This window comes from Zalophus californianus, chromosome 2 (assembly GCF_009762305.2).
Source record: "Zalophus californianus isolate mZalCal1 chromosome 2, mZalCal1.pri.v2, whole genome shotgun sequence".
NCBI classification, from domain to species: domain Eukaryota; kingdom Metazoa; phylum Chordata; class Mammalia; order Carnivora; family Otariidae; genus Zalophus; species Zalophus californianus.
The window spans coordinates 196,643,992-196,671,899 of record NC_045596.1 but is presented as its reverse complement, the minus strand read 5'-3'; the positions used below and the strand labels follow the sequence as shown (position 1 = coordinate 196,671,899).

General features: G+C 39.3%; 1 protein-coding gene across 7 annotated transcripts in view; it reads left to right on the top strand.

Moving 5' to 3' along the window:
- Window positions 1-27,908, top strand: part of MCPH1 (microcephalin 1) — a 251,127-nt gene that overhangs the window by 84,010 nt on the left and 139,209 nt on the right. For all 7 annotated transcript variants that reach the window (XM_027597818.2, XM_027597817.2, XM_027597820.2 and 4 more), the window contains 2 exons: window positions 11,406-11,443; window positions 13,748-13,910. In XM_027597818.2, coding sequence (XP_027453619.1) covers window positions 11,406-11,443; window positions 13,748-13,910 — 201 coding nt within the window. The remainder of the gene's footprint in view (window positions 1-11,405; window positions 11,444-13,747; window positions 13,911-27,908) is intronic.

Genomic DNA, 27,908 nt, shown 5'->3' with positions numbered 1-27,908 from the left:
GGTCAGCGTACAAAAATGATACGATGCGGTACCAGCCTTCTCTAACTGACAGGGTTGTCTGCAGCTCCAAGACAATGAAGAACGTCAAGCCCACAGAATCCAGTAACTCAAAGGTTGTGTCCTCAAACAGTTCACGGTTTATGTCACCCAGTAATCTTTTGTTCTGTCTCAGAGTCTATTACACAGTGTTTCTGCACAAGTTTTTTTTTTTTTCCTTTTGTGATCAAATGATCTCAAAAAGGATTATTCTTGATTACAAACTCAGGCTGCTCTCAACCAGTTACTGTTTGAGTATTTACACAGGGGCAGCAAGGGTGTTTATTGGCTTTCTGGGGGATGCTTGTAAAACCCAGAGTCATGCCATATTGAACAAATAAAATTAATGTCTGTCTGAGCATTTTCATGAGTGATTTTGGATTGGCCATTGTTTCCCTATGTTGTCGGCTATCCCAAGTTTAAATACCAAGCCTGACAATTCCCCACCAAAGTTTATCCACAGTACCCGTGGATTTAGGAGGATTTCTCTTCTAGAGGTCCTCAGAATATCCTAAGTGTCTTGCCCGTTCCGGAAGTGACCTTCCTCAGCATCTGTGAGCCTGGGATTTTAAGCCGGGTACAGGGCCGTCTTCCCAGGAGGACTTGGCTCCCTGAGTAGAGCCAGCCTTAGCTCCTTCGGAGAGGCTAGCTGGACCTGATTTTAAGTGAGCATCATTCTCAAATACGACATTCTAGGCAAGGCCTGGTTTCATAACCAGGTTTTCCAATTATATTCTGGTAAGATGCAGAACATATTCTGAAACTATACAAAAATCTGTTCTGCCTTGGAAAGCAAAGGGACTTAGTAAAAGATTCCAAATTTTGAGGCAGTCTTTGAAAATCAGGTATTTTTAAATGTTTTATTTCAGTTTGCGAAAGCAGTGTCTACTGTATTCTTCTGAATTACAGATAGCTTAAGAAGAAAGAGAAGTGTTCATAAAGTAGAACATTAAAGCAATATCAACAAAATTCCAAGTCCACAAGCACACTGAATTTCCCTCATTTAATCCTATGCAGTTCTGTTCTGGGGGAGCTTGAGTTCATGTGAACACAGAGTTGTTGAAGGTCTGGAGAACAGGTACAGAGCAAATGTCTGGGAGACTCAGAAAGGAGAGAGTCTTGTCTGTGCTCGAGGATTGTGGTCTGGTGTACTTGTCTTCTCGGGCATTCAGGAACATGTTAGGACAAAGACGGGGGCCCAGGTGACCTTCATAAATCAGTTCTTCCTTGGAGTCAGGGGTCCTGGTGGCGACATTGTAGGGTCGCTGGTCTGGGATACACATGTGATGGTTCCTCCCGTCGTTCTTCCCTGGTCCCTTCTTACATGTTTTCTATTCTAGAGGAATCGTTCACTCCTTATCTCTTATAAGGAGGACATACCCTATTTGCATTCTGAGGCGTGTGTAATGTGGGGGTGCAGTTCCTAGCAAGAAGAGAAGTAGGAAAAGAACCAAAAAGCAGATTTTTTAAATGGAGTCCTTCAGTTTCTCTATCTCAAGAGGATCAACCCAATTTTTATGGAGGAAACAAATCTTGAGTGTAGTATAATGTTCCTGAGACACAATAAATATACTAAGAACATGTCAGAATATCAAGACATTTAGTAAGCCCACATTAGGTCCTGGACATCTATATTTTTATAAAAAAAAATCATAGATAAGTCTGACATGCATCTCCAGTTGAAAGCCACTGGCCTACAAGATGCTGATTTAAATTACAGAAGCAAGACCCTCACCAAATTAACAATTTAATAACAGATTGTAACAGTGTACTTTGCCTACTCGCAGCATAGTAGGACTAGAACACCCTCAATAGAAGAAAAGTCAACACAGCTGTTAGGAAAGCATCTGGCCAGTGTTGTCCCTGAAGGAAAAAACATTGTGGACAAGAAGGTCAATAACCAATACCAAGGATTTTCCTCGAAACCTATGATTCTGAATAATTGGTAACGTACCTATTAAATACTCACCTAGACAGGCGGAGTGGCCCTTCTGATTTCACATGGAACTTGGCAATAGTGACACATTCAACCTAATTATCCTACAGTTCTCTTACAAGTGCAAAACATATTTTGTGATTTCCAAGGATTCTTTGAGAAATCTCAGGGCTAGTTTTAGGTGTAAGTGATATCCTTCAAGTTTTATTTATAAATATATATGTATTTAGGATCCAATTTAGAGAAGGCAAAAATAAAAGTCACAAGATCCACACAGATCCTTAAGATAGGATCATGTGTGCCTGAGAATCACAGGGATGAGAAAACATTTAAACACAAGCATGGACTGTAATCTAAGTGAAGAAACTTTCTTTTCTTTTTTTTTTTTTTTAAAGATTTTATTTATTTATTTATTTGAGAGAGAGAATGAGAGAGAGAGAGAGAGAGAGAGAGAGAGCACATGAGAGGAGGAAGGGTCAGAGGGAGAAACAGACTCCCTGCTGAGCAGGGAGCCCGATGCGGGACTCGATCCCGGAACTCCAGGATCATGACCTGAGCCGAAGGCAGTCGCTTAACCAACTGAGCCACCCAGGCGCCCAAGAAACTTTATTTTCTTAATAACAGGTATCATATATTCAACATAAAGGAGAGATCATTATTCTTTTAAAACATAGTCTTTGCTTTCTAAGCAGATTATACGGAAAATTAAGACTGATCTTTTGCATTGTAGGCAATAATCAGGAACCATAAAAACAGCCCATGCATCAGGCACAATTGACTAAAATTGTAACACATTTTGATCTTTCCTTCAGACTCAAGTATTATAAACTAAAGCAAGTTAAGTGAACTTTCCAAGTTTTTTCTTCAGTATGCCTTTTCTTATCCTGTGGCAAACAGACACTTTGCTTGAACCCAGAGCTGCATTCATTTGGTCCCAACAACTGAATAGTAACACGGAGATGTTATTTTCTGTTAACAGGCACTGTGTTCTTGCTATCTTTAAGTGCGTCAATAAATATTTTTAAAGTTTTTCAGTTTTAATTTCTATGATGTTAAATATCGATGGCCATAATCTACAAAAACAAAGACTTTTTGGGTTCCTCAAAAAGTCCCAATAGTATAAAGGGCTCCAGAGATCATGGAACCTGAAAACCACTGCTGTAAGAAATACAATTTTGTTTTGAAAGACAGACTCATGCACAATTGTATTCCTCTGTCAGTATTACTTTTAATATAACCTTAATCATTCATATTAATTATATTTTTTGGCCAAAATTACTAAATTCTGTTTCACAGAAAACTGGGGAGAACAATTGTAAATGTCCATTTTACACAGGTATGTTAGCAGGCCAGCAAGGCTTCCATTACACCGTCCACCCCTGTGTCTATTTTACACCCTTTTAAAGTTGCAAAAATGAACATATTCACTGACATGACCCAAAGATAGAGCTTCTGTATGGCATATAAAAATAAGCAAAAATATAGAAAAAAATTAAAACTCTGCTTAGTAATCTGTGTTTCAGTATTCTCTAATAAATTACTAAGTTATTCAACAATTTCTTAAAAAGATTTATTATTTTAGGGAGAGAGAAAGCAGGTGGAAGGGCAGAGGGAGAGGGAGAGAAAGTCCCCAGCAGACTCTGTGCTGAGCACAGAGCCCCATACGGGGTTTGATCTCAAGACCCTGAGATCATGACCTGAGCTGAAACTAAGAGTTGGTCGCTCATCCAGCTGCACCACCCAAGTGCCCTGTATCCAACAAATTCTTAATTAATATCTGTCCAAGGTTTATGTTACCTAATATTAAAAGATAAACTGAAGTATATTACAAATTTTTTTTTGACTTACGTATATTTTGAAGTGATTACACGGCAAGTTTAGTTAACATCCGTCATCTCATATGGATACAAAAAAAGAAGTTGTTTTCTTTGTGATGAGAACTTCAAGGATTTACTCTTAAGAACTTTCAAATATAGCTTACAACAGAGCTAACTATAGTCATCATGTTGTAATTTACACCCCCATTACTTATTTATCAGAAGTATGTACCTTTTGACTACCTTCACCTAATTCCTCCTCTGGTAATCACAAATCTGATCTATCTGTTCTCTCTTTTTGGATTCTACATACATATAAATTAGGTCACGCAGTATTTGTCTTTCTCTGACTTTCACGTAGCATAATGCCTTCAAGGTCCATCCAGGTTGTCACAAATGACAGAATTTCCTTCCTTTTTATGGTTGCATAATAGTCCATTATGTATATATCCCACTTTTTCTTTATCTGTTTATCTGCCAATGGACATTTAGGCTGTTTGCATGTCGTATTGATTTTAAATAATGCTGCAGTGAATATGGGCATATATCTGTTCAACATAGCGATTTTGTTTCATATGCATATTACAGATTTTAAGGGAGGGGGGAACGCCTGGGTGGCTCAGTCGTTTAAGTGTCTGCCTTCCGCTCAGGTCATGATCTCAGAGTCCTGGGATCAAGCCCCGCGATGGGCTCCCTGCTTAGCGGGGAGTCTGCTTCTCCCTTTCTTCTCTGCTTGTGCTCTCTCTCACTGTCTCTGTCTCTCTCAAATAAATAAATAAAATCTTTAAAAAATAATAAAAATAAAAATTTTAAGAGTTTATTTGAGCAAAATTTGATTTGAATCAGGCACTGACAAATGGAAATGGTTAGGGATGCTCCAAGGCCATGAGCTAGGGGAAAGACTTACAGAGAAGAGATGGAATCAAGCAAGGAAATTATTTGATGGGCTATATCTTAAGCAGTTGCCTTATCTGGGAAAGCTTAGTTGGCTCTTTGTGACTGGCTGTTCATTGGTTTTGATTGCTTAACCTTAAGGGGTCTACAGGTGCTGGTTTGGTTTGCTTATGTAGGCTGCTAAGGCTTTAGAGCCACCTTAGTCTAGTGGCTTCCTTGTTTAATTTAACACTAAAGATCCTGGAAATTATCTTCACACTAACATGTTACAAAACACAATTAGTATTGATATAAAAAGTTTGTTAGAATAATGATTTGTTACAAGTTTATATTTTTAAAAAAATCTTTAACATTATACAGGAGTAATCTTATTTTATTTGATCAGTAAACCTGTCTAAGTCTAGGAAAAATAAACTCAAGTAGACTAAAAAGTATGTTTATGTTATAGTTAACATGGAGATTCAGATAAAGATATAACTATTTTCATTAAGCCAAAATTATTAAACTAATAGTAATTTCCAAACACATTAACTATGTGAATTTGAATTCTTAAAACATTTCTGAGTTAGTTATAATTTCAGTCACTGGTCAAGAATAAAGACTGAAATACTAAAACCAGTCCAGATTTCAAGGAGCTATTCTCCTTCCTTGTGGGCATGAATGTCTTAATTGATTTTAGCTCTAAAATGGGCAAATAAGCAGAAAAACGGAGAAAAAAAAAAGGCTAATAAACCCAGTCCTCTATGGTCTCTTACCAAAAAAGAATAAATCTCTATAGCCCATTAATTAATTTATTTAGAACACCAAATAGTCAGACCATAAAACCAAATTCCTGAGCATTGCCTCCACTAATGGAGGCATTCGTCCATTAATGGAACAAAACAAAACAAGTGGAGAGGAAAATTAAAATTAGAGAAACAGAACCAGCAAAGTTCTGTTGCCACTTGGCATTCAGCTCTGGGAGCCAATAATAGACCGTCCTGGGCTCAAGCCGACTGTGGAACATTCTCTGTCTGACAGAAGCAGCTAATCTTTAGCAGATGAACCTGTTGGGCAACTTGGTAGAAAATCTTCCTAACTGTTAAAAAATAATTTTTAAAAAAAGATACATCATAACTTTTTCACTAATAGAAAATGAGTGTGTGTTAAAGATTTTGTTTAACTCATTAATTAATGATGAGAATGCGAAGTTGTTTTGTCCTTTTCAAAGGAGAACCCACAGAGGAGACGTGTGTTAATGGACCATCAGGAGTGCAGACATGGCTTTGTCACCACTCTGAGAGGGAAGTCACTTGCAAGTCCACTGGACAGATTTTGCATTTCTGTAGACAAGAATAATTTGCATTCCTATCAATTTTCAACAGCTAATAGAGTTGTAAAGTAACTCAAAGACAACCAAAGGCATAAACCCCATAGAAGCAGATAACCCTGAAGGGTGTGTGTGCTGAACAACTCACAGGTGTCCCATGGAGACGGCCAGTAATCTTTTGTTCCATTTCAAAATATTTCACAATTTTATCCTCCAGCCTTGATTCTACAATAACTCTTTTAAATATTTACTTTATCATGTATCTATTTCTCCCTCCATCAACCATCATATTTTGTTATTAATTTTTAAGTAAGTTGCAGATATCAATCCATGTCATTGTATAAGGAGCTTCCTTGATTAATCGAGGGAATTCTATTGCATATATTTTCTAATGTGTAATTAATGAGAACATAAGTAAATATGCTTACTCTTAATAACAACATTGCTACTTTTCTCTCATCACTGTATTTCAGGAATATTTGTCACACCAGTCTGAATGTGTGCTCTCTATCATGGCACTCATTAGCATGGGACTCTAGGGAGAGCTTGTCTCTCGTAGGTTCTGGGGCTGGGCCGTGTCAGTGAACCTTTCATCTTCTAGATTCCTTATCCAATATCTACATGTCAGATTGTTTGTTTGGCCTTCTTTATATTTTTTCTTTTTTTAGACTTTTATTTTGGGGGTTGAGTTTCCTTATATACAACCGTTTCTCTCCCTCAGCCTAGGGGAGATGTCCCTGGGCTGTCAAGCTTCTGGTTGGCTTAACTGTTTGAACTTCCTCTACTCAGACTTACCAGGGGTTATTGATTTTATATGATTTTTCTCTTTTTGAGTGATAGTAATAGATTAATTATATTCATATGTTCATATATATGAAGAATGAGACACGAAGCCACCAGAGGTTCTGTGAGAATTAGTGACTCAATCTAACACGTGTTTCCACAGTGTGGCCGTGGCTGTGTGTTGAGCATTGACTGAAGTCTTTGGGATTTTAGTAGGGAGATGATTTAAGTGGCTTTGACAGTGACCCACGTGAGATGCCGACATATCACAAGTGGAGTTGATGAGAAGTGGTCAGATTCTAGATACATCTGCAAGGTTGAGTTGATAGGATGAGTTGATGGATCGGATGTGAGGTACGAGAAAATAATGAAGAGAATGATGATGAAAATGCTTTTGACCTGAGCAGGAGTGGAATTAGCCACTAAACCAGTAAGGCTGTGGAAGGAGTGGGTTTAGGAGAGAAGATTGGTAGTGTAATGGTTTTATTGTGATAAAATACATACAACATAGCATTTGCCATTTTAACAATTTTTTAAGTGTACGGTTCAGTGTCAGTGTTCACTGTCATGCAATCATCGCCACTATCTCTTTCCAAAACATTTTCTTCACTCCAGAATAAAACTTGGAACTCCTTAAGCAACAACTCCCCATCTCCCACCCCACCCCTGGCCCCTGGGAGTCTGTTCTATTTTCTGCCTCTGGGAATTTACCTATTCTAGATATTTTATATAAGTAGAATCATGCAATATTTGTCTTGTATGTCAGGCTTTTTTCACTTAGCACGCTGTTTTCAGAGTCATCCATGTTGTCATATAGTATTAGAGCCTCATTACTTTTTATGGCTGAATAATAATATTGTATTGCATGTAAACGGCAGATTAATCATATCCATTCATCTATTGTTGGGCACGTAGGCAGTTTCCACCCTTTGGCTCTTGTTAATAATGCTGTGATGACAATTCTCACACAAGTATCTGAGTCCCTGTTTTCAATCCTTTTTGGTAAATACCTTGGAGTAAGTGTTTTGACTGTATGGTAATTCTGGGTTTAACTTTTTGAGGAACCACCAAACTGTTTTCCGCAATAGCGGCATCATACTTAAAAATCAACACTTGTCATTTTTCACATTTTTTATTGTAGCCAACCTACCAGGCATGAAGGGGTATCTCATTGAGGTTTTGTTTTGGATTTCCCTATTTAGTGATGTTGAACATCTTTTCATGTGCTCATTGTCTGTTTGCTTTTCTTCTTTGGAAGAAATGTCTATTCAAGTTATTTGCCCATTTTTAAAGAAGATTTATTTACTTATTTTAGAGAGAAAGGGAGAGAGCAAGAGGGGCTTAGAGAGGGAGAGGGAGAGGGAGAAAATCCCAAGCAGACTCTACGCTGAGTGCAGAGCCTGATATGAGGGTCAATCCCAGGACCCTGAGATCACGACCGGAGTCAAAATCAAGAGTCGAATGCTTAACGGACTGAGTCACCCAAGCACCCCTGCCCATTTTTAAAATGAGTTGTTTGTCTTTTTGTTGTTGTTGAGTTGTAGGAGTTCTTTATGTATTCTGGATATTAAACCCTTCTCACATATATGATTGGCAGATATTTTCTTCTATTCTGTGGATTATCCTTTTCATTCTCTTGATAGTATTTTTTGATGCATAGAAGTTTTTAATTTTGATGCACCCCAATTTATTTATTTATTTTTCTTTTTGCCTGTGCTTTTGGTGCCCTATTTAAGGAACTATTGCCAAATCCAGGGTCATGAAGATTTTCCCTTATGTTTTCTTCTGAGAGTTATATAGCTTTAGCTCTTAAATTGAGGTCTTTGATCCACTTTGAGTAAATTTTTGTATGTGGTGTAAAGTAGAGGTCCAACATTGTTTTTGTCTGTGGCTATCTTGTTCTCCCAGCACCATTTGTTGAAGAGACTATTCTTTACACACGAATGGTCTGGGCACCCACCCTGGTCAAAAATCAGTTGACCTTAGATGTGAAAATTTATTTCTGGGCTTTCGGCTCTGTATTTATATCTGTTCTTATGTTATCTGTGTTCATATCTGTTCTTATGCCAATACCATACAGTAGTTTTGTAGTAAGTTTTGTAATTGGGAAGTGTCAGACCAGCTTTGTGTTTCCTTTTCCAGATTATTTTGGCTATTTTGAGTTTTGTTGGAATTCCAGATGAATTTTGGGATGTGTTTTTCCATTTCTACAAAACTCACCATTGGGATTTTGATAGAGATTGCATTAAAGGTGCTTTAGACAGTCTTGTCATCTTATAACATTAAGTTTTCCAGTGCATAAACACAGGATGTCTTTCCATGTATTTAGGTCCTTTCAAATTTCTTTCACCAATTTTTTTTTTTTTAATTTTCAGTGTATGGTGTTTTGTGTCTCTTTTATTAACTTTATTCCCAAGTATTTTATTCTTTTGGACACTAATATAAATGAAATTATTTCTTAATTTCCTTTTCTGATCATTATTCATGTATAGAAATACAACTGATTTTTGTACACTGATTTTTGTATCCTGTGACTTTGCTGGATTCATTTATGAGTTCTAACAGTTCTTCTGGGTTCTCTAGAGTTTTCTGTATATAAGATCATCTCATTTATGAGTAGAGACAGCTTTACTTCTTTTCCAATTTGGGTGTCTTTTATTTTATTTTTCTTGCCTCATTGCCTGACTGGAATAGTATCTCAGTTTTGGTCATGTTGAATTCAAGACCCTTATTAGACCTCCAGATGGCCCTCCTTGATGTAGTCAGTAGTCTGGGTATCAGGAAATAGGTCTGGGTATCAGGAAATAGGTCTGTGCTATTGATATGAAATTGGGGATTGTGAGCATGTGGGCTGATTTGTAAAGCCATGAGGCTGTGTGAAAGATCACCTGGAGAGGGGGTGCAGGTAAAGAAGGGCAAAGCCATGGAGAGGTAGCCCAGCATTGGAGAAGTCAGGAGATTTCCTTTTCCCTTCCCCTTCCTTCCGTGGGTTACTTTCCCCAGATTACACTCCACTGGCATCTTTTGTAGATGTCGTGGAAGGAGCGCCTCTTGGACTTTATTTGGGGCTGGTCACTTCACTGCATAGCTTTCATTCAAGAATAACATTGAAGATCGTGATTAGGTTCCCCCAGAATCTCCCTACATAACTTTCGTTCAAGGAAAGCATTGAAGATGGTGATTAGGTTCCCCCAGAATCTCCCTGCATAGCTTTCATTCAAGGAAAACATTGAAGATGGTGATTAGGTTCCCCCAGAATCTCCCTGCATAGCTTTCATTCAAGGATAACATCGAAGATCGTGATAGGTTCCCCCGGAATCTCCGTGCATAGCTTTCATTCAAGGATAACATTGAAGATCGTGATTAGGTTCCTCCAGAATCTCCCTTGGTGATTAGAGACTCCTACATAAAGGTCTTGTCTCCATGGACTGAGCCCACAAAGCTATGCTGCAGTTGTTCGCTTTGTATCCAAAACAGATGAGAGCTAACAATAGACTATTCTGGAGGGACAACTGACAAAGAGGTCAGCGATCATCCTGAGTTAGCACATCTTACACTTCTTTGAGTTCTTCCTTTGAGTATCTTTTTGATTCATATTATCTCTTCATTCTCATTCCTCTACTTTCCCCAAATATACCCGTACAGTACACAGGCCCCTTCTACTCCACCATGCATGTCCACATAGGGTCCTTTGAATGCCTTTTGTTCCTTCTCATTTATTCACATGGCCCTTCAAGACACAATAAGTGTGTGATGGTTAGTTCATGGTTAGGCTACACAGTTGGTTGCATTCAGTGTATCATCTCAGTTACAAAAATGTATGGATAATGTGAGTCCATTTTATTTTAATTATATATATACACACACTCCCATGGAAAGAACATTTGGCAGAATATATACCAAATTATTAAACAATAGTCTTTTCTGGCTGGTAGAATTATAAGGGAATTTGTATTTCTAATGATATATTTCCAAAGCATTTAATATATATGTTTTTATGCCATCAACATGTACCTATATAAGTAAAAAAGGTATTTAAAAACTTATTTAAAAAAAAAAGAAACTTTATAGTTCCAATTAATAGCAGATGCTAACCCATGAAGAAGCAGTCCCATTATCTGAGCTTCTGTGTGCAAGAGGTTAAAGCATCTGAGGGACCCAGGCACCAGGAGCACGAGTAGTATTGTGTATGTGTGACTGAAGCAGGGCTAGAGTCGCCTAGAAACCTTAGAAAAATGTCTCTTCAGCCTGCAAAAAATGCCTTATTACCCTCTTCTTCCTCGCAAGTCCCTAAGCAGAATGGCACATTTAGAGGTCTGCTAGCTAACTAGGAGAATAGACTTCTGGAGGGAAGCTTTTTTTTGTCCCCTCCCCCCCCCCCACACTCCTCTACCTCATGTTCTGGAATTATTTTGGATTTGTTTGGGGATAGTATCTGAGTTTGTATCTCTCGGGCTGTTTTTTTTTTTTTTTCCAGGAATTTAAAGTTTTTTTACTTTGATATATGCTTAAATGTTTATTTTTTAAGTGATGTAACTTTTCAAAAAATGTATTAAAGTTAATTTCTGTGGGAAAAAATGTTTTTTATACTTCTGACTGTTTTTTGTTCCTTCTCTTTTGAAATCTCTAGCCAACAAGAACATTAGTCATGACAAGCATGCCATCTGAGTAAGTACTCATTGTTTTGATAACTTTCTACTCAACGTAAAATTTTAGATTTTTCTTTCATATACACTGTGATGCTGCGCTTTTAAGGCATTTCGTAGCTTTGCACTATGTTGCTTTTACTCTATAAAATTGATGTTGGAATTAGAAGAACATTGGCAATAAAAAAAGGTGGTTAAAAGACTATGAGCAGTTTAGCACTGAAGACTTTTTGAGTTGTTTACATAGCATTAAGAGGTATTGTAGTTCGCTGTTCCTCTTGCTTGCTTCGTATTTACTGTCTCTGTGTGTCCACCACTTATACACCATGGAAGTTCAATAAATGGAGCATCACTAGCTGAATCCCTCAAAGTTCTTAAACGCTTTGCTGGGAAGCTCTCTACAACTCTTAGTAAACCCTCTATCTACACATTTGGGAAAGAGTTAATAGCTTGCTGGCATGCTCTTATCATCTTCCTTAAACATTTAACACAATATATAGCACATCCAACAAAAATACAGCACCATATTCTTTGTAACAGATTTTTGAGTTCCTGTTTAAAGGGGAAAAGCATGTTTTTTTTGTTTTGTTTTGTTTTTAGTATCAATCATACATTGTAAGGTTTTAAGGCATTCGTCAAAACATTGGGACATTTCAGTGAAAAATAGCCTGCAAAAAAGTGCATGCTTATAATACTTTCTGTCGTAGGATCCTTTTCCTACCCATGGCATATGAAATCGAAAGGACTGATACTTCAAACACCCTACATTAGCTAGTGAAAAAGGAGCATGCTCACAATTTTTGTTAATCTCTTACAAAATTTACTGAACATTCTAAATCGTCTAATATGGAAGGGAAAATTGAGGATGGTGGGTGTGATATTTTTTTAAAATCCATATTTTTGCCCCCAATCTAAAACACATTAGTAAATAGTTATTTTCTCTATCCAAGTTTTAAAAATCAAACTTTTTATTTAAACCATATTCTCTTTTTATTTTTCTCTCCCCACCCCCAACATATACTTCTGGTCTGAAGTTAAGAACAAGACCTAGACGTTCCGATGCCACATTGATTAGCTGTGTCTCAATGAGACACCTGTTGTTGATTAACACATCCAACAAATAGCAGGAAGCTGCCAGACTTGGAATAAGGAAAATCACTGATATGTGGAAATGCAGGGTTCTGGGGAGCGTTATGGTTTAGAGTTTTTCACTTCCTTATGCTTTTGTTTTCTTTATGTTTCCCCCAAATTTGATATTTTCCATCACCCCAATAAGCACAGACTCTCTGGTTGAAGTGGTGATAGGGCCCAGGTCTTGCCCCAGTTGTCTTTTTTTGCCCTAGGGATCTCTAAGAATTTAAAGTGTGATACAGTACTGCCCTTTCATTTCAGTTGTAAAGAAACAGGTCTTGAGATTGACATGCCCAAGATGGTAGAGATAAAACTAGGAAGGACTGTGAAGTCCATGGGGCATTTTTAGAGGTGGTCGACACAGGGGCAAGAACAGCCTCTTTCTCTTCATAATAATTTTTGGAGAGGAGAGAAATTTATCTCTTAACTCATTGTGTATGTCATAGTGTGGCTTAGAAAGCCCTCCATGTCCTTTGTATTTCATGGGGGATTTCCCAAACTTGCTGGGAGGGAGAGGGAAAGGCAATGTGTCAGAGCCAAGGGCTTTTTAGTAAGGTGATTGTAAAGGGAAGAGAGGAAAAATGGTGAGCAATTTGTTGAGGAAATTGGGAAGAATGTATATTTCTTAAAAGGTCCTTAAGGCACTAATGGAATGACAGACCAGAAGACAAACGATGGTGGGCTTTGCAGAAATAAGGAGCCTCTGCCAAATTTGCCCTTAGGTTTGATCTGATAATGTAATGAACAGGGCCCTTTTCCCCCTCTTACTAGAATAAACTGTATGTGTGAATTCAAATAAATGTTATATTTCAAATAAAATAAGCAAGTGATAAGCTTGGTCCTGACTGTGTGCAGGTTGGTTCAGATCTGAGAAGTAACGGTGGTGGGAAGAGCCAGGGCCATTTCTGATTGCTTGCTGTGTTCCCACCCATGGGCACCTGGCGAAGCCACTTAAGCCTGGGGCAGCTTCGTCAGCCATTAAAATAGTTGGAGCTGAGAACTGAAGTTTTTTTATTTACCCAAATTTTACGCCATTGATTGTAAAGAAATTAAAATGTGAGCTCCATAGCTGAGATCAACGGAGATTTTTAGCTTTCTAGTTGTTTTTTTTTTTAATTATTCAGTGTAATCACCTTGATGTTCATATGCAGGAAACATAGTCATTTTGTTGATTTTTTCTCCTCCTATTTAACAGGAAGCAGAACATCATCATCCAGGTGGTGCATAAATTGAAGGGCTTTTCATTTGCCCGGGAAGTGTGTGACACTACTACTCATGTGCTTGCCGGGAATCCTCTGCGCACCCTGAACGTGCTGCTGGGAATCGCGCGTGGCTGCTGGATTCTCTCTTATGAATGGGTAAGCCACTGCGTAAGCAGATGTTGCAAGTACATATATGAAAACAGAAGGTGTTTCTATAGATGTGGTCATTCTGAGGCGGTGACACTAGATCACTAGATTCGCATTCGTGTGAATTTGCACACGTCCCTGTGAGCAGAGAACCCCGTCCTGTTCTCTCCTTGAACTCGTCTCCCTTTGGCCCAGCACATCCAGCCACTCACTGCCGATCCCTTGGGAATGGGAGTGTGGTGAGGACCAAAAGCAGAAGGGTGGCCTTCTGGATACAGACCTCAGCCACTGGCAGAAATAAGATAAGAACAGGCTTGGAATGAAAACACAAAATGCGTGTTCTCACAGTCAAATGAACTTTCTTCTGTGTTTGACCAAGAAATAATGTGACCTATGTTAGTGATGGTTTAAAAAGCCAAAAGAATTCAGTGATTGTTTTTACAGATGGATTTACTTAGGATGAAACATGTTCATTTAATCCCATTTGGATATGTTTTATCTTACACATATCTATCTGTAACACTACTTGCCCTTATTTCTGTGCATTAAAGGTAGTTTTTTTAAAAAAAATCATTGTTTTCATTATTCATAGTAATTGAGATTGTTTGTTACTCTTTCTATTTTTACTTTGATCCTCAACCTATGGTCCCTCCAAAGCATTGCTATCTGATGAGAGTACTGTCATTTCTTACTTGTGTTGCTATATTGAATATGCTACATATCTACCCTCCTTCCTCTTCCCCCTAAGAATGTATTATATTAATACTGTGTTAATTTAAACCAGTAGAATTATAATACACAAACAAACTACAGATGTATTTTTAAGAACTGCTGTGGTCTTTTTCCTGTGTCACAATTTAACCCCGCAGCGCTCTGGTATAAGATGTTTGTGACATTAGTGCTTAAAGTCATGAAGTGGAAAAGTTTGAAATTCCCCCCGAAAAGTACTATTTGCATTGGTGGCAACTGGGGACTACCTTACCTAATTATATATTTGTACTGATCCCCATTTATTTGTAAGAAATGTCATTTATACCTTCAGCTTCCATGAATGAATATGCTGTCTTCCTTTTCTCCAATTCACAGTGTTTCTGTGTCTTTATCAGTCAGTTCTTCCTTCCCTCATGTCTCAGAGGAAAAAACGTTCTTTATCTTTTATGAGGATATACATCTGTGCTTGATTCTGTACCCAATCTATTCTTCTGGGACTTTGAGCAGAGAGGTCAGACATGAGAATCAGTATTTACTGTTGCCATGTGTAAAGACCAACTCCCTTGATGCCTCCGTGTTTCTGCTCGGTGTACTGCCAATATTCTCCCACTAATCATACATAGAAGCAGAGCCAGATGCAAATTTAGCATATGGTAACTATATGTGGGATTAACCACTACACACGAGAAAGGCAGGAAGTGAAACATGTTATTTAGTGATCTTCCAGTGCTCAGGCAGAACCTGGGCCACTTGGTCACATGAGTGAATGAATGAAGTACAACTGCAATAAGGTAGGAAAATGAAATAAAAGACATTTAGGTTAGAGAGGAAGAAATGGTATTGTTTCTATTCATAGACACCATGATTGTCCATGTAGACAATCACAAGAAATCTACAAAAAAGCTCTTAGAACAAATTGCCAAGATACAAGGATGTAGTAATACAGGGTTGACATTGAAATACTCAAGTGTAAATCTGACATAAAAATATGTGCAGGATCTGTATGCTGAAAACTATAAAATACTGGTTAAAAAAATTAAAGAACTAATACATGGAGAGACATACTGTGTTCGTGGATTAGAAGACTCAGTATAGTTAAAATGTCACTCCTCCCTAAAACAATCTATAGATTCAATACATTCCCGATTAAAATCTCAGGAGAGTTTTTTGAAGATACAGATAAGCTGATTCTAAACTATATACATATTCATGTATATGTAGATATGTATATAAATATACAGATATATGTATATTCTAAGCTATATACATACACATACACATACATATAGACATATAGACATACATACGTACATACATATATGTATACACACACATATATGTAGAAAGAGAGGGAGAGAGAGAGGAACTAGCATGGTTAAAACAATTTTGAAAGAGAAGAACAAAGTTGGAGGACTAACATAATCTGATTTTTAAGGCCTCCTTTTTAATCCTTTAAAGCCTCTGTAATCAAGGCAATTCAGTGTCTGGGAAGACAGATAATGAAACAGAATGGAGAGTTCAGAAATAGACCCACAAATATGGCCCAGTGGTTTTTGACCAAGAACCAAAGGCAAGTAAGTGAAGGAAAGTAAGTCTTTTCAGTAAAAGGTGCTGGACACCTGCAGACCAAAACTGGACCTGTGCCTCACACCATATACAAAGATTACCTCAGAATGGATCAGACTAAAATGTGGAATATAAAATGCTTAAAACATAGGATATGACCCAGGTTTAGGTGGAGAGTTCTTTTTTTTAAATTTTATTTATTTGAGAGAGAGAGAGAGAGAGAGAACATGATCGGGGGAGGGGCAGTGGGAGAGGGAGAAGCAGACTCCCTGTGGAGCACAGAGCCTAGTGCAGAGGTCGATCCCAGGACCCCGAGATCCTGACCTGAGCTGAAGGCAGATGCTTAACCGACTGAGCCACCCAGGTGTTCCTAGAGTTCTTAGGTACAACATGTAAAGCATGATGTATAAGAGGAAAAACGATAAATGACACTTCATCAAGTGTAAAATCTTATACTCTGTGAAGAACATTCTAAGGAAGCCAGTAGAAAACATTTGCACATCTCATCTGACAAAAGACTTAAATACAAAATATATAAAGAACTCTCAAAACTCAAAAATCAGAAACAACCCAAACAAAAAATAGCCAAAAGCATTTTTTTGAACACTCTACCAAAGATATGCAGATGAAAAGATGCTCAACATCGTTAGAGAAATTCACAACCACAATGAGATACCACCACATATTTAACAGAATGGCTAAATTACAAAGTCCATCGACAATCCTCTAGAAAAGATGCAGAGCACCATACACCACTGGTGAGGGTGGAAGGTGGTACAGCCATTCCAAAAAATAGTTGAGAAATTTCATGTGATGTTAAATGTATACTCACCATGTCACTCAGCAACCCTGCTGCCAGGTGATTGCCCTAGAGAAATGAAAGCTCACGCTCACACAAAAAACCTGTATATGAATATCATGAATATTTGTAGCAACTTTGCTTATAATCGCCAAAACCTGACAACAACACAAATGTCCCTCATAGGGTAAAGGGATAAATAAACTTCCATACTGTGGAATACCGCTCAGTAATAAAAGACAACTGTGATAGGGGCCCCTGGGTGGCTCAGTCAGTTAAGTGTCCCACTCTGGTTACTGCTCAGGTCCTAATCTGGGGGTCATGAGATTAAGCCCCGCGTCGGGCTCTGCGCTCAGCGTGGAGCCTGCTTGGGCTTCTTTCTGTCTTTTTCTTCCTGCCCGTGTGCCCCTCACCCCACTTGGCACTCTTTCCCTCTCTCTCCCTCTCTGTCTCAAATAAATAAATAAAATCTTATTTAAAAAAAAAAAACCGTAATTCTTGCCACAACTTGGATGAATCTCTTGCATTGTGGAGTCCCTGCTGGTGAACCAGCTGACCGGAGGATAGGATGGTCCCCTTCTCCCTTTACAGGGTTGTCCAGGCTCCACTCCCCCCAGCTGCACCCCCTTCTCCCATGGAACCCCTGGCCTCCAGGTGTCAGGCTGCTGGAGTTCCCAGACAGCTCCTATGAAGTCAGCACTCCAGGTCCCAAAGGGTGGGATGCCAAAGGCAAGACCAGTATGTTTGAGGAATAATAAGAAGGCTCGGTTGGGGCTCACCAAGAGAAAAAGTAGGCGATGAGACAAGAGAGCCAGTGTTTGGATAATCTTCCTGTGTCATGATGAGCTATCAGGAAGTTTCTGTCCAGAGAGAGAGATGCTCTGAGCTGTGTTGCTCAGAGGATGGTGGTTGCTATATGGAGAGCTCCCTGTGGGGAAGAAGGAGTAGCATCAGGGAACCTGCTGGCATACTGTTCCCTTCGTTTTCCAGTGAGAGAAAACCGCAGCTGGGACTGGATGGCGAGACACTCTGATTTGGACAGTACCGTGAGGCCGGAGTTGGGTGGCTTTGCCGTGGATAGGCTGTGGGGTGTGAGGGGAAGGAGTTAGCGGATGGTGCCGGTGCTGTTGACTTGAACAACCGTAAAAAAGTTGTTACCAAGACGGTTTAACAAAGATCGTTTATGATTTAAGAGGAATACATTAGGGTGGGCTGCCCTTTCATTTTGTGCACCAAGACCAACGTCATGAGCCTATAAGGGAAACCAGTGCCAAGACAAGATGTGGTCGAGACGGTGCATCCCCTGCCGGCACCAGGAGTGCCTGGACCATGAATCTGGCACAGGGGATCCTGCCAGTTTAATGCAATGGCCTCTGCTCTCTCTGGCCCCCACGAACTGGGTACCACGTGGTAGTAGCCCCAGGAGCCCGCATGTCACCTGTGGATCCTTGCCAGATACTCAGCCAACTTGGCCAGGAGCAGTTCTCTTAACTAAGCCCAGGTGGCACCACCTTGAATAATGTCTTCTTCTGAGGAGTCCATGGTACTGTATTCGTTTCCTGTGCCTGCTCTAACAAATTGCCACAAATTTATTGGCTTAAAAGTAGCACAGATTTATTCTCTTACAGTTTTTGGAGGTCAGGAGTCCAAAATAGGTTTCACGGGGCTCAAGCCCAGGTGTTGTCAGGGCCGCATTCCTTCCAGAATCTCTAGGGCAGAGTCTGTTTCTTACCTTTTCAGCTTTAAAGGCCACCTGCATTCCTTGGCTTGTGGCCCCTGAGGCAATCACATCCTTGTGACTTCTGCTTCTCTTGTCACACCTTCTCCAATTTCTTGCCTCTGTAAGGACCCTTGTGTTCTCATGGGGCCAACCTGGATAACCCCGGATAGCTGCCCATTTCAAGGTCCCTGACTTCATTGCATCTGCAATGTCCCCTTCACCGTGGAAGGTAACATATTCTCAGATTCTGGGGCTCAGCTGTGGACAGCTTCTAGGGGGTTCATCATTCTGCAATCCCACAAGTACAAATGTATTAATTCCATAAGTGCCATATTATCCACTTCACTGTACTTCAGGTTGATAACTTTTAATCAGTATGAATTCTGTAAGGATGAGCTTCAGGAAAGCTTAGAAAGATGCAGAGGGTAGGTGGCTATGTGAAGAGGCAGAGCTTGGAGTGATGTATCTACAGGCCAAGGAACTCCAAGGATTTCCAGCAGCCAAGGGAATCTTGGACCAGAGTCTCCCTTAGAGTGTCCGGAAGGAACCAGCTCTGCCAATACGTTTATTTAGGACTTCTTGTCTTCAGAACTGGCTTTGTGGATTATAAACAAGAAGAAAGACCGTTGAGAAATAGAGAACATTAAGAAAAAAAAAAAAAGAAAGACATACTTTGCCTTGGATCTCTAACTATTTTGAAGCTGTTCATGTTCCTTCATGCTTACTGGGTGATGGTGGTGGGGAGCTAAGCTAGCCTGGAGAGGGAAGACCAGTTATGTGGACCTCTAACACAAGAGCAAAGACAGGACTGAAACAGCTTTAAGAATGCTGAACCCTGAGAGCCTTCCTCAAGGTTTTTACACTAGCAAGATGGCTCATGAAAGCAATCAGTTAATATTTTTAAGTAATACATTGAATATACCAGTATGGTGATTTTGAATAGTGGTAAAGCAGCTGCTTGAAAATTTAATATTATTTTTCCCATACTAAACCACTGATTAAGCCAGTTTCTTCTATAAGATATGACTTCTGACAGGCTCATGTATTTGATCTTGGCTTCTACTAGGAAGACCAAAATCAACAAATAGTTATTCAGAGAGAATAGGAATGAAAAGGATCTTACTGTTTAAATAACTACTCTGAAAATACACGTCCATACACATATGTAAACACACACATGTATGCTCTGTTGGGAGGTCCCCATGTATTTCTATCAGATTATCATCATCATTTACAATGTCCAGATTGGCAGTACATTTACATCAAGGTTATTTTGAAATAGAAGACTCACAAAAGTATAACACAAGATCCAGGCTTCTGATGTTTTAACAGTTAGTAGGATGATAACATGAAGCAACAGGAAAAATAAGTACAGGAGAGTTCAGTGCCAAGCTCCATGGCTGGTCCCAGATCCGGAGATTTCACAGGCTGGAAGTTAACCTCCATCCCCACATACAATGGGAATAGACTCCGTTCAGCTGCTTGGGTGCTGAGAACGGTACTCCTCCTCACTGAGCCGTGGTTCCCTGTCTGACACGGAGCTGAGGACCATGCGTCCTTCACAGGACTGTGTGAAAGCTAAGTGTTAAACATGCACCGTGCTCACATCAGTGACTGGCAGGAAGTAAGAACTTAATAAATGTTTGCTTTACAACAGAAATGACAATGTATCAATTTCTCCAAAGGGCTATGAGAATCACTCACTGTCTACCATCATCAGTTTTGTCCACAGAATGCATTAACCGTACAATTTTAAAAAGATACCTTTTCTCTGGACGAGTGAGAACTTTGCGATGGGCGGTCCATTCTGTCCTCGCTAGTCCTGAGGAATGACCAAGAAGGCTCGTGAGTACGGCAGGCACGCAGGAGAAGAGAGTCAGTGGGGTCTGATGGGGGACCCCCAGCAAGGATGAGAGGGAAACATGGTGGGGTCTGGGTGGTCAACAGGAAGTACGCCCGCTTTCATTCTTTGAGGGACCTACGAAGAGTACCCCTTGGGTATCTGGAGGTAATTCAGTATATTGGAAACCCCACGTCTGTAAAAGCCACCATAGTACCGATTTTCATATATTTTAACCTTCTCCAAAGGTTGCTGCAAGTGATCACTCTCAGATTTGAAGAGTGATAGTTTTGGCGTTAGTATCTTTCTGTGAAAGCAGCTACAGGCATTGCTTTACCAGGGATGCCTAAATGTTTCATTACTCGTGAGAAGTACCAATTCCCGGGAAATTGAAAAGGACCGGGTCTACTGCAGTGTAAAGTGCCTGTTTGTGTATTTGTGATGTACTTGTGATATCTGCCAAATGTTTTCTCTCACTGGTGTTGCGTGTTTATTGATTTTAATAGATTATTGCTGACTTGCATTCTTAAGAAAAAAAAAGTTTAGAAATGAACTGGATCTCTTTCCCTGTTTATCTCACTTAAATAAGACAAAGATAATTGCTTTTTGCATGGCCTCCCTCCTTTACTTTTCTAAAAAATGCAATTGCATAAACATAATAAACTTTTTTTTTAAATCTCTACGTCCAATATGGGGCTCGAACTCATGCGTGATAAACTCTTTTGAGAGAGAATAGCTGTCATTGTCATTTATAAAGCCAAGCGACATAATGTCTAAAGCTCAATACACAATTTAACATTCATCTGCAACTGTGTATGCCTTTAGATATGAATTCCGCAGGATGCAATTTCTTTTAGGGCCAAGATTTGAAGTGTCCATATGATACACTTCAAGGACCACATTGTCTTTGTGTAAAGGAATGACTGTCTCTCTCTCTCTCTCTCTCTCTTTCTCTCTCTGTGGTCCCCCTCCTTTTTCCTTGTCCCCAATGCAATTTGGGGGATTCTTAAAATATTCCTTTTGGCTAGCTGTATAAGCTTGCCTCCAAGAAAAACATTACTGAGAATGTTTTTATTTCAGGGTTTGTGTGGTATTCTCTGGAAATTGCTTGTAAAGGAGGCTTCTAGCAGTTCTTCAAAATTAGATGGTTGTATGTGGCCCAGTTAGTCATATCAAAAAAATTATGGTGATTTTATAACAAAATTCAGTTTGAATTTTTATTTTAAAAAAATTTATTTTGAAAACTATGTTGGCAATTTGTACGTGTTTACAGTGGTTCCTACTTTCATTCTTAACCCTGCTCTTTTCAGCAGAGAGAATAACTTGTGTTTTTCCTGCTTTGTGACTAAATTGTCTGGCAGATACAGAGAAATAGAAAACTGTGTCGGGAGTTGCTCTGTTTCCTATTCGTGGGAGACAGGAAGTAACACAACAGAAAAATAAAGAAATTGATTTGACCAAAGGATCCCTGTAGACCAAAGCTTTTTTGTTATATTGTGTTTAAGCATAGTGCTGTTTGGATTCTTTAGAGACCCTATCTTCTAACTTTCGCCTATTTGGTGTTTCCTCCATTCTCCCCTGGCTTATCTACAATTCTGCTTTACCTTTATACTGCTTTGTGTTCAGTGAAAGCTAGTGGAATGCCCTGTGACCGAGGCTTCTTCCTTCAGGCTCCTGTTACATAAAGCTCCTTCTCTGCTTCAAAGACACCACATAGCAGTGAGGAGTGGTTCAGCCTATATTCAGGTCAACATACATTGATACTGAACAGCTTAGGAATAAGGATTGATAGAGTCTGAGAGCTAAATCAGTTGTAAATGCAAATATGGAGTTTGGTCAGTTCCACAGCCAAATTTCAAGACACTTTAACTGTTAAAAGAATAAAAAAAAAAACATTTTATGATCAAGTGTCTCATAAATCAAAGAATGATGTCATAATGAGTTAATTTTCTTGAAATGATGGCATGCAATTGGCTTTCTTACACTGGATTCGGTTAAGTAGTGAGTCTGATTTAACTGGTGTGAACATAGAATCAAATGTCAGAGTTAGAACAAAGCCTATAGTTCATGCAGCCTGGATCTCTCGTTGGCTAGTGAAGAAGGCTAAGCTGCTCTCCTAGAATTATGACCAGTGGCAGCACCGGACCTAGAGTCTAGGATTGTCACTGGTGTTCTAGTCCATCACGCTGTCTACCCAAGACTAAAGAGAATCATCTTGAAAACCATTCTCTCCCTCTCTGTCTTTTTTTTTTTTTTTGACCTTCTGAGCACATTCTAAGAATAGTGTTTAAGCGAAGTATGCTTGGTGTGCCACATTTATAACTAGGGTTTTTGAGCTGTTTGCTTAAGTTCTGTCTAACAAATGTTTGTTGGCTGCAACCGTGTGCCCTAGCACTTATAATACCAAGCTGACTAAGGTCTCCTGTTTGTTTCTTTGAATCCACATCGGCTTGATTCCAAAGTCCTTCTTACTGTGCCACAGATAATTATACCTTGATAAAGTACTTCCACTTTAAAAAATGTTTTCGTACCCACTGTCTCATTGAGTCCTTACAGAATATTTTTGCAATAGTGTTTAGTGCACAGATTTTGCACTTGTGTTTAGTGATGGAGATACTAGAAAAAATAACCTGTCTGACTTGAATGCGGATCTTTGAAGTCTTGATAAAGGCATTGTGCTAAGGCAGTGATCGTAAATAGTCATCTCAAAGTACACCTGATTTATACTGTCATTATTAAAATAACGGATTCCATTTGTGGAGAAACACGTGGTCTACAGTGCATTGCTCCTTTCACTGAGGTGGTTACCGAACAATGCCCATGCTCTTCCTCCGCAGAACCTTGGGCAAGCTTCAGTAGAACCTCCCTCGGTACCCCAGGACATAGGTGGTCCCACGCAGGTCCTCCATCCTGTCCGCCATCCCTTTGGTTCATCCTGGCCATTCCTTGGGTATGGTTCTTCCACATTGGAGGCACTGTGCTTTCCTAGTTCGATGGGAACTCGTGGTGGAGGACAGATAGGAGAAAGATTGCCCTGGAAAATCGAGGGCTCTGGAGTTGCCCGTCATGAGAACATTTGAGAAGATAGGTTTGTGAACAGGACTTGATCGTCATCTAGGATGACTAGTTGGGGAGTTTAAAGGAGAGCTGTTTTTGAGTATGAGAAGTCTGTGAAGTCACTCTAGACACAACCATGGACTGTAACATGAATGAGATTCCATTGCCATTTTGGGAATTCATATCTTTACATCAATAATTTGTTCTTTAATTTTGTAAAGAGACTAGATAGAATCCAATTAATACGCCTGGCAAAAAAAAAAGCAAGTGTGTGGGTCTTGAAGCTGAGACTTTGCATGGGAAAGAAAGCCCTGAGGCACTTTGAGCGAGGAGGAGTAGAAGGATAGGTGTTTGGAGAGGCTGACAGCGACCAGGGCACGCGGAGATCATGATCAGGAGGATGGGAAGCCACTGGAGTATTTGGACTAGAGAGAGACAGACTTTGATTTCTCTGGCTTCTGTGTAAAGAAGGATTGCAGGAAGGTCAGAGTAAGCGGAGTGACCAGAAGAAGGCAGTTAAGATTATCGAGGTCAGAAATTATAATGGCCATGACTAACACAGTGGCAGTTAGGTGGGGAGAGAAGAGATCACACTGGTGTAGTTTTTAGGAAGATCTAACAGGATTTGGTAATACATGGCATGTTATCAATAGAGAAGTCAAGATGGCTCCTCCCTAAATTTTTTCCTTGAGCACCTGAGGGTACATGGTGGTGGCATTTACTGAGGCAGGGAATACTGGGGGAGAAAAATGTTTGCAGGTTTGGGGTAAAATAAAAAATTCTGATCTACACATACTGGGTGTGAGATTCCTATCAGACATTCAGGCAGAACTATCCCATATCCCATTAAGCATGTGTGTGTGTGCGTGTGTGTGTGTGCACGCGTGTGCGCATGTGTTCAGAGCAAAGGTTAGGACTATAAATATTCCTTGGGGAACCATTTATGCATAGATGGAACTTAAAGCCATGGTACCTAGGAGATGAGTGTACAAGGAGGAGAGAAGCAAAGTTTAACCCTGAGCCCTGCCGTGCCAACGTCGAAAAGTCAAGAAAGAGGTGGAGGATCAAACAAGGGAGACCAAGAAAGATCAGGCGGTGATGAGGTGGAGCAGCAGGTGAATGGGATACTCCATTAGAGGAGGGACTGTCTCAGAAAGGAGAGTGTGTTTGGTCACGTGGAACACCACTGAAGGACGAATGCGATGAAGGCAGAGAAACAGCCTTGGATTCGACTAGATGGTTGCTGTCGGTAGTCTTGGAAACAGCAAGTGAAGAAGTAGAAAGCGCACAACTATTTCTAGACCTCTTGCTGTGACTGAATCAGAGACATCAGTCTTGGTAGCTGGATGGGGCAATATAAAATATGATTCGAGCTTTGTAAGACGGCCAGTTGAAAAATGATATTCCTAGTGCTTGACAGTTTGATTTTATCCCAGTGAGTTGGGCGTGTATTTGTGGAGCACCTGGACCTATTGGCTTAGCAGGAAAGAAGAAACTAGATCGAGGTTATGTATGTGTATTATGTGTATTAAGGCAAAGGTGCCATATTTGGCCAACAATTTAAATGGATGAGGCTACAAATCAGCAAATCAAGAGATTTGGCTTTGGTACTTATTGCCCCCCCCACCCCATCCCTTTCAAAATTCTGGCATTCAGGGACCACACTGTTTTTATTTTGTTTAACTTAGCGCATCTGATGCCAGTTCTTAATTTTTTTTAAACCTCGAATGATCTCCTTCTTGCCTTATGACTGAGGACTCTAGGACCTCCCCTTGGTCAATGTGGAGTTGTGTCACAAATTCAAAGCTCGTTTTTAGAAAAAATTCCAGCTGTGCCTACAGGTGCATCTTTGATACGTCACTTCCTCAACTTTCCATTGAGTTCCTCAGTTGTCACTTGTGCTCAGTCTGACACCCAGTGAAACCGTTCTCATTTGCAGTAACAACACAAAATGTTTCGCTTAACTTTAGGTTCTCCTCAGAAAAATGCAACCATGATTCGTTCTCTGGGACTTTTTAAACATCCGTCATCTACACATCGTTTTAGGTATCTATCAGTAATGCTGGGGACATTGTTAGCTGTCCATTCTTTCAGGTTTCTAAGCTCTATACCCAAGTTAAAATAAGTTGCTAAAGAATAGAACACTTGAACTCGTCTGCCTAAGTACCTCTGTGAATTAGGCTTTAGTGATAATACTAGGTTTTGAGGAGCACTGATGTAAGAAATAACAGGATTTTAGACAACTGTCATACCTTCTTCAAAACTACAGTTGACAACATTGTACATTTTGCTACCTGATACTTTTTATGTATGATCCATACAATACATTTCTCCTTAAATTCGTTGCCCTGGAATGTTCTCTACAGGAAACTTTTTAGGCTTTTCTTTACCAGAGAATGAGAAATATGTAACTAAAAGTGGTTTTATCAACTAAAATAGCAGCTCGCCTTAGGTGCATGATGGATCTATTTCTTAGTTCTTTTGAGTTGGTTTTTCTCGTCACCACTGGAGAGTACATAGAGAAACACCTTTGGTACATAGAAGGAACACCTCTCCACCGAATTTTGTTTTATATAATTCTTTTAAGATTTTATTTTTAGGTGATGTCTACACCTAACGTGGGGCTCAAACTCACAACCTTGAGATCGAGAGTCATGTGCTCTACCGACTGAGCCAGCCAGGGGCCCCCCTTATATAATTCTTTTTTATTTTGGTTTTGTTAGATAATAACAAGAAAGAACAGTATACAAATACTTAATGTTATCCACAGTTATTTAGGTGAGGTATAACTGACATATAACATGTTATTGGTTTCAGACATACAACATAACAATTCAAGATTTGTGTGTATGTTACAAAACTACCACCACAATAAGTCTACCTAACATCCGTCACCATAGGCAGTTATAAAAATTGTTTTTCTTGTGATGAGAACTTTTAAGACCTGCTCTTTTCGTGATTAATTTTAGCATGAATTATTTATTTTGTAGCTGGAAGTTTGTGCTGTTTGACCTTCAAGTATCTCTGACCTGCACGTACACTTTATTGTAGTAGAACATTTGTTTCAGTTGTTAAATTGTAAACAGTAATTTTAGGATTAAAACTTACTTAGAGATAGCCGTGCCCCCCTTGGCACAAGGGACGAGGACAAAATCAAGAAAGTTTCAAACAGAAAAGCAGAAACTCTTTAACAGACCCTGGTTAAAGCACTTACAAGCTCTTTGAGGGCGGAGACCGTGCCTGTCATTTCTCACCTGGCCCAGGGCCCAGGATGGAACTGGAATACAGCGCTTACTTGTGGAAGGAATAAGCGTGCAGAGACATGGCTAAACATACGTACTTCTTTAAGAAACCTCAGAATTTGTTTTTGCCCCCGATGAGCTAAAAATGTATAAAAACATTGTGCATCATTATATATTATGAAGGTATCCGTGTAGCTCATGACTTTCTTGTTAAAACTCACTGAAAATAAGATGACCTGATGCTCGTTTAAGAAAAAATCTTTTTAACTCAAATTTACAGAAAGAATAAGAAACAGTGATTGCCCTGAGTAGCCATAATATTAATGTTTGGCTTTTTGTCTATGATGGCCATAATAATTCCTACTGTATTTTCATACAGTGAAGTGATGTTTCTGATGTTTGTTTTAGTTACATTGGAATGTGTTATATTTATTTCTTTGTTTTCATTTTGATAAGAAAAGTACGAGCTTGTGTTATTTATAAAGATGTTTGGACTTCACATGTCAGTATGCTGGTGAAATGCTGGGTCACCCTGGTCTTTGCTTAGCAATATGTAAAAAGTAGCTAATAGTGAGCCGTTAAGCTCTAAAATCCAAGAATAATCCATTTTCATTTTTTCTGGCTGAAAAGATTAGGTAAACTACAAGCAGCATAAATCTCACATAAATGCCCATATGCCGTATAGCTAAACGTTTTAATAAGAATATTTGAGCATTTATCAATGTATAACAGCCTTTTCCTCTTACCATCTGGTATTTAGTCTCTGTCAGTTAATATCTCTTAAAAAGGAAAAAGAGTTCTTAACTACTTATTTTTAGTACTTTATTGCTTATTTTATCTGTCTTGGTTAAATAGGTTGTATTAAGATTTTGGTTTCCTGCCACTTTTTTTTGAGACAGGCAGAACAGTGCTTTTTAAACACTTAATCACATATGAATCCCCTGGAGATCTTATTAAATGCAGATTGTGGTTCACAAGTAGGTCTTGGTCCTAAGCTTTCTTTACTGGCTACCAGTTCCCAGTTCCCAGGTGAGGTACAGGTTGCTGGCCCTATGACCATGCACTGAGTTGG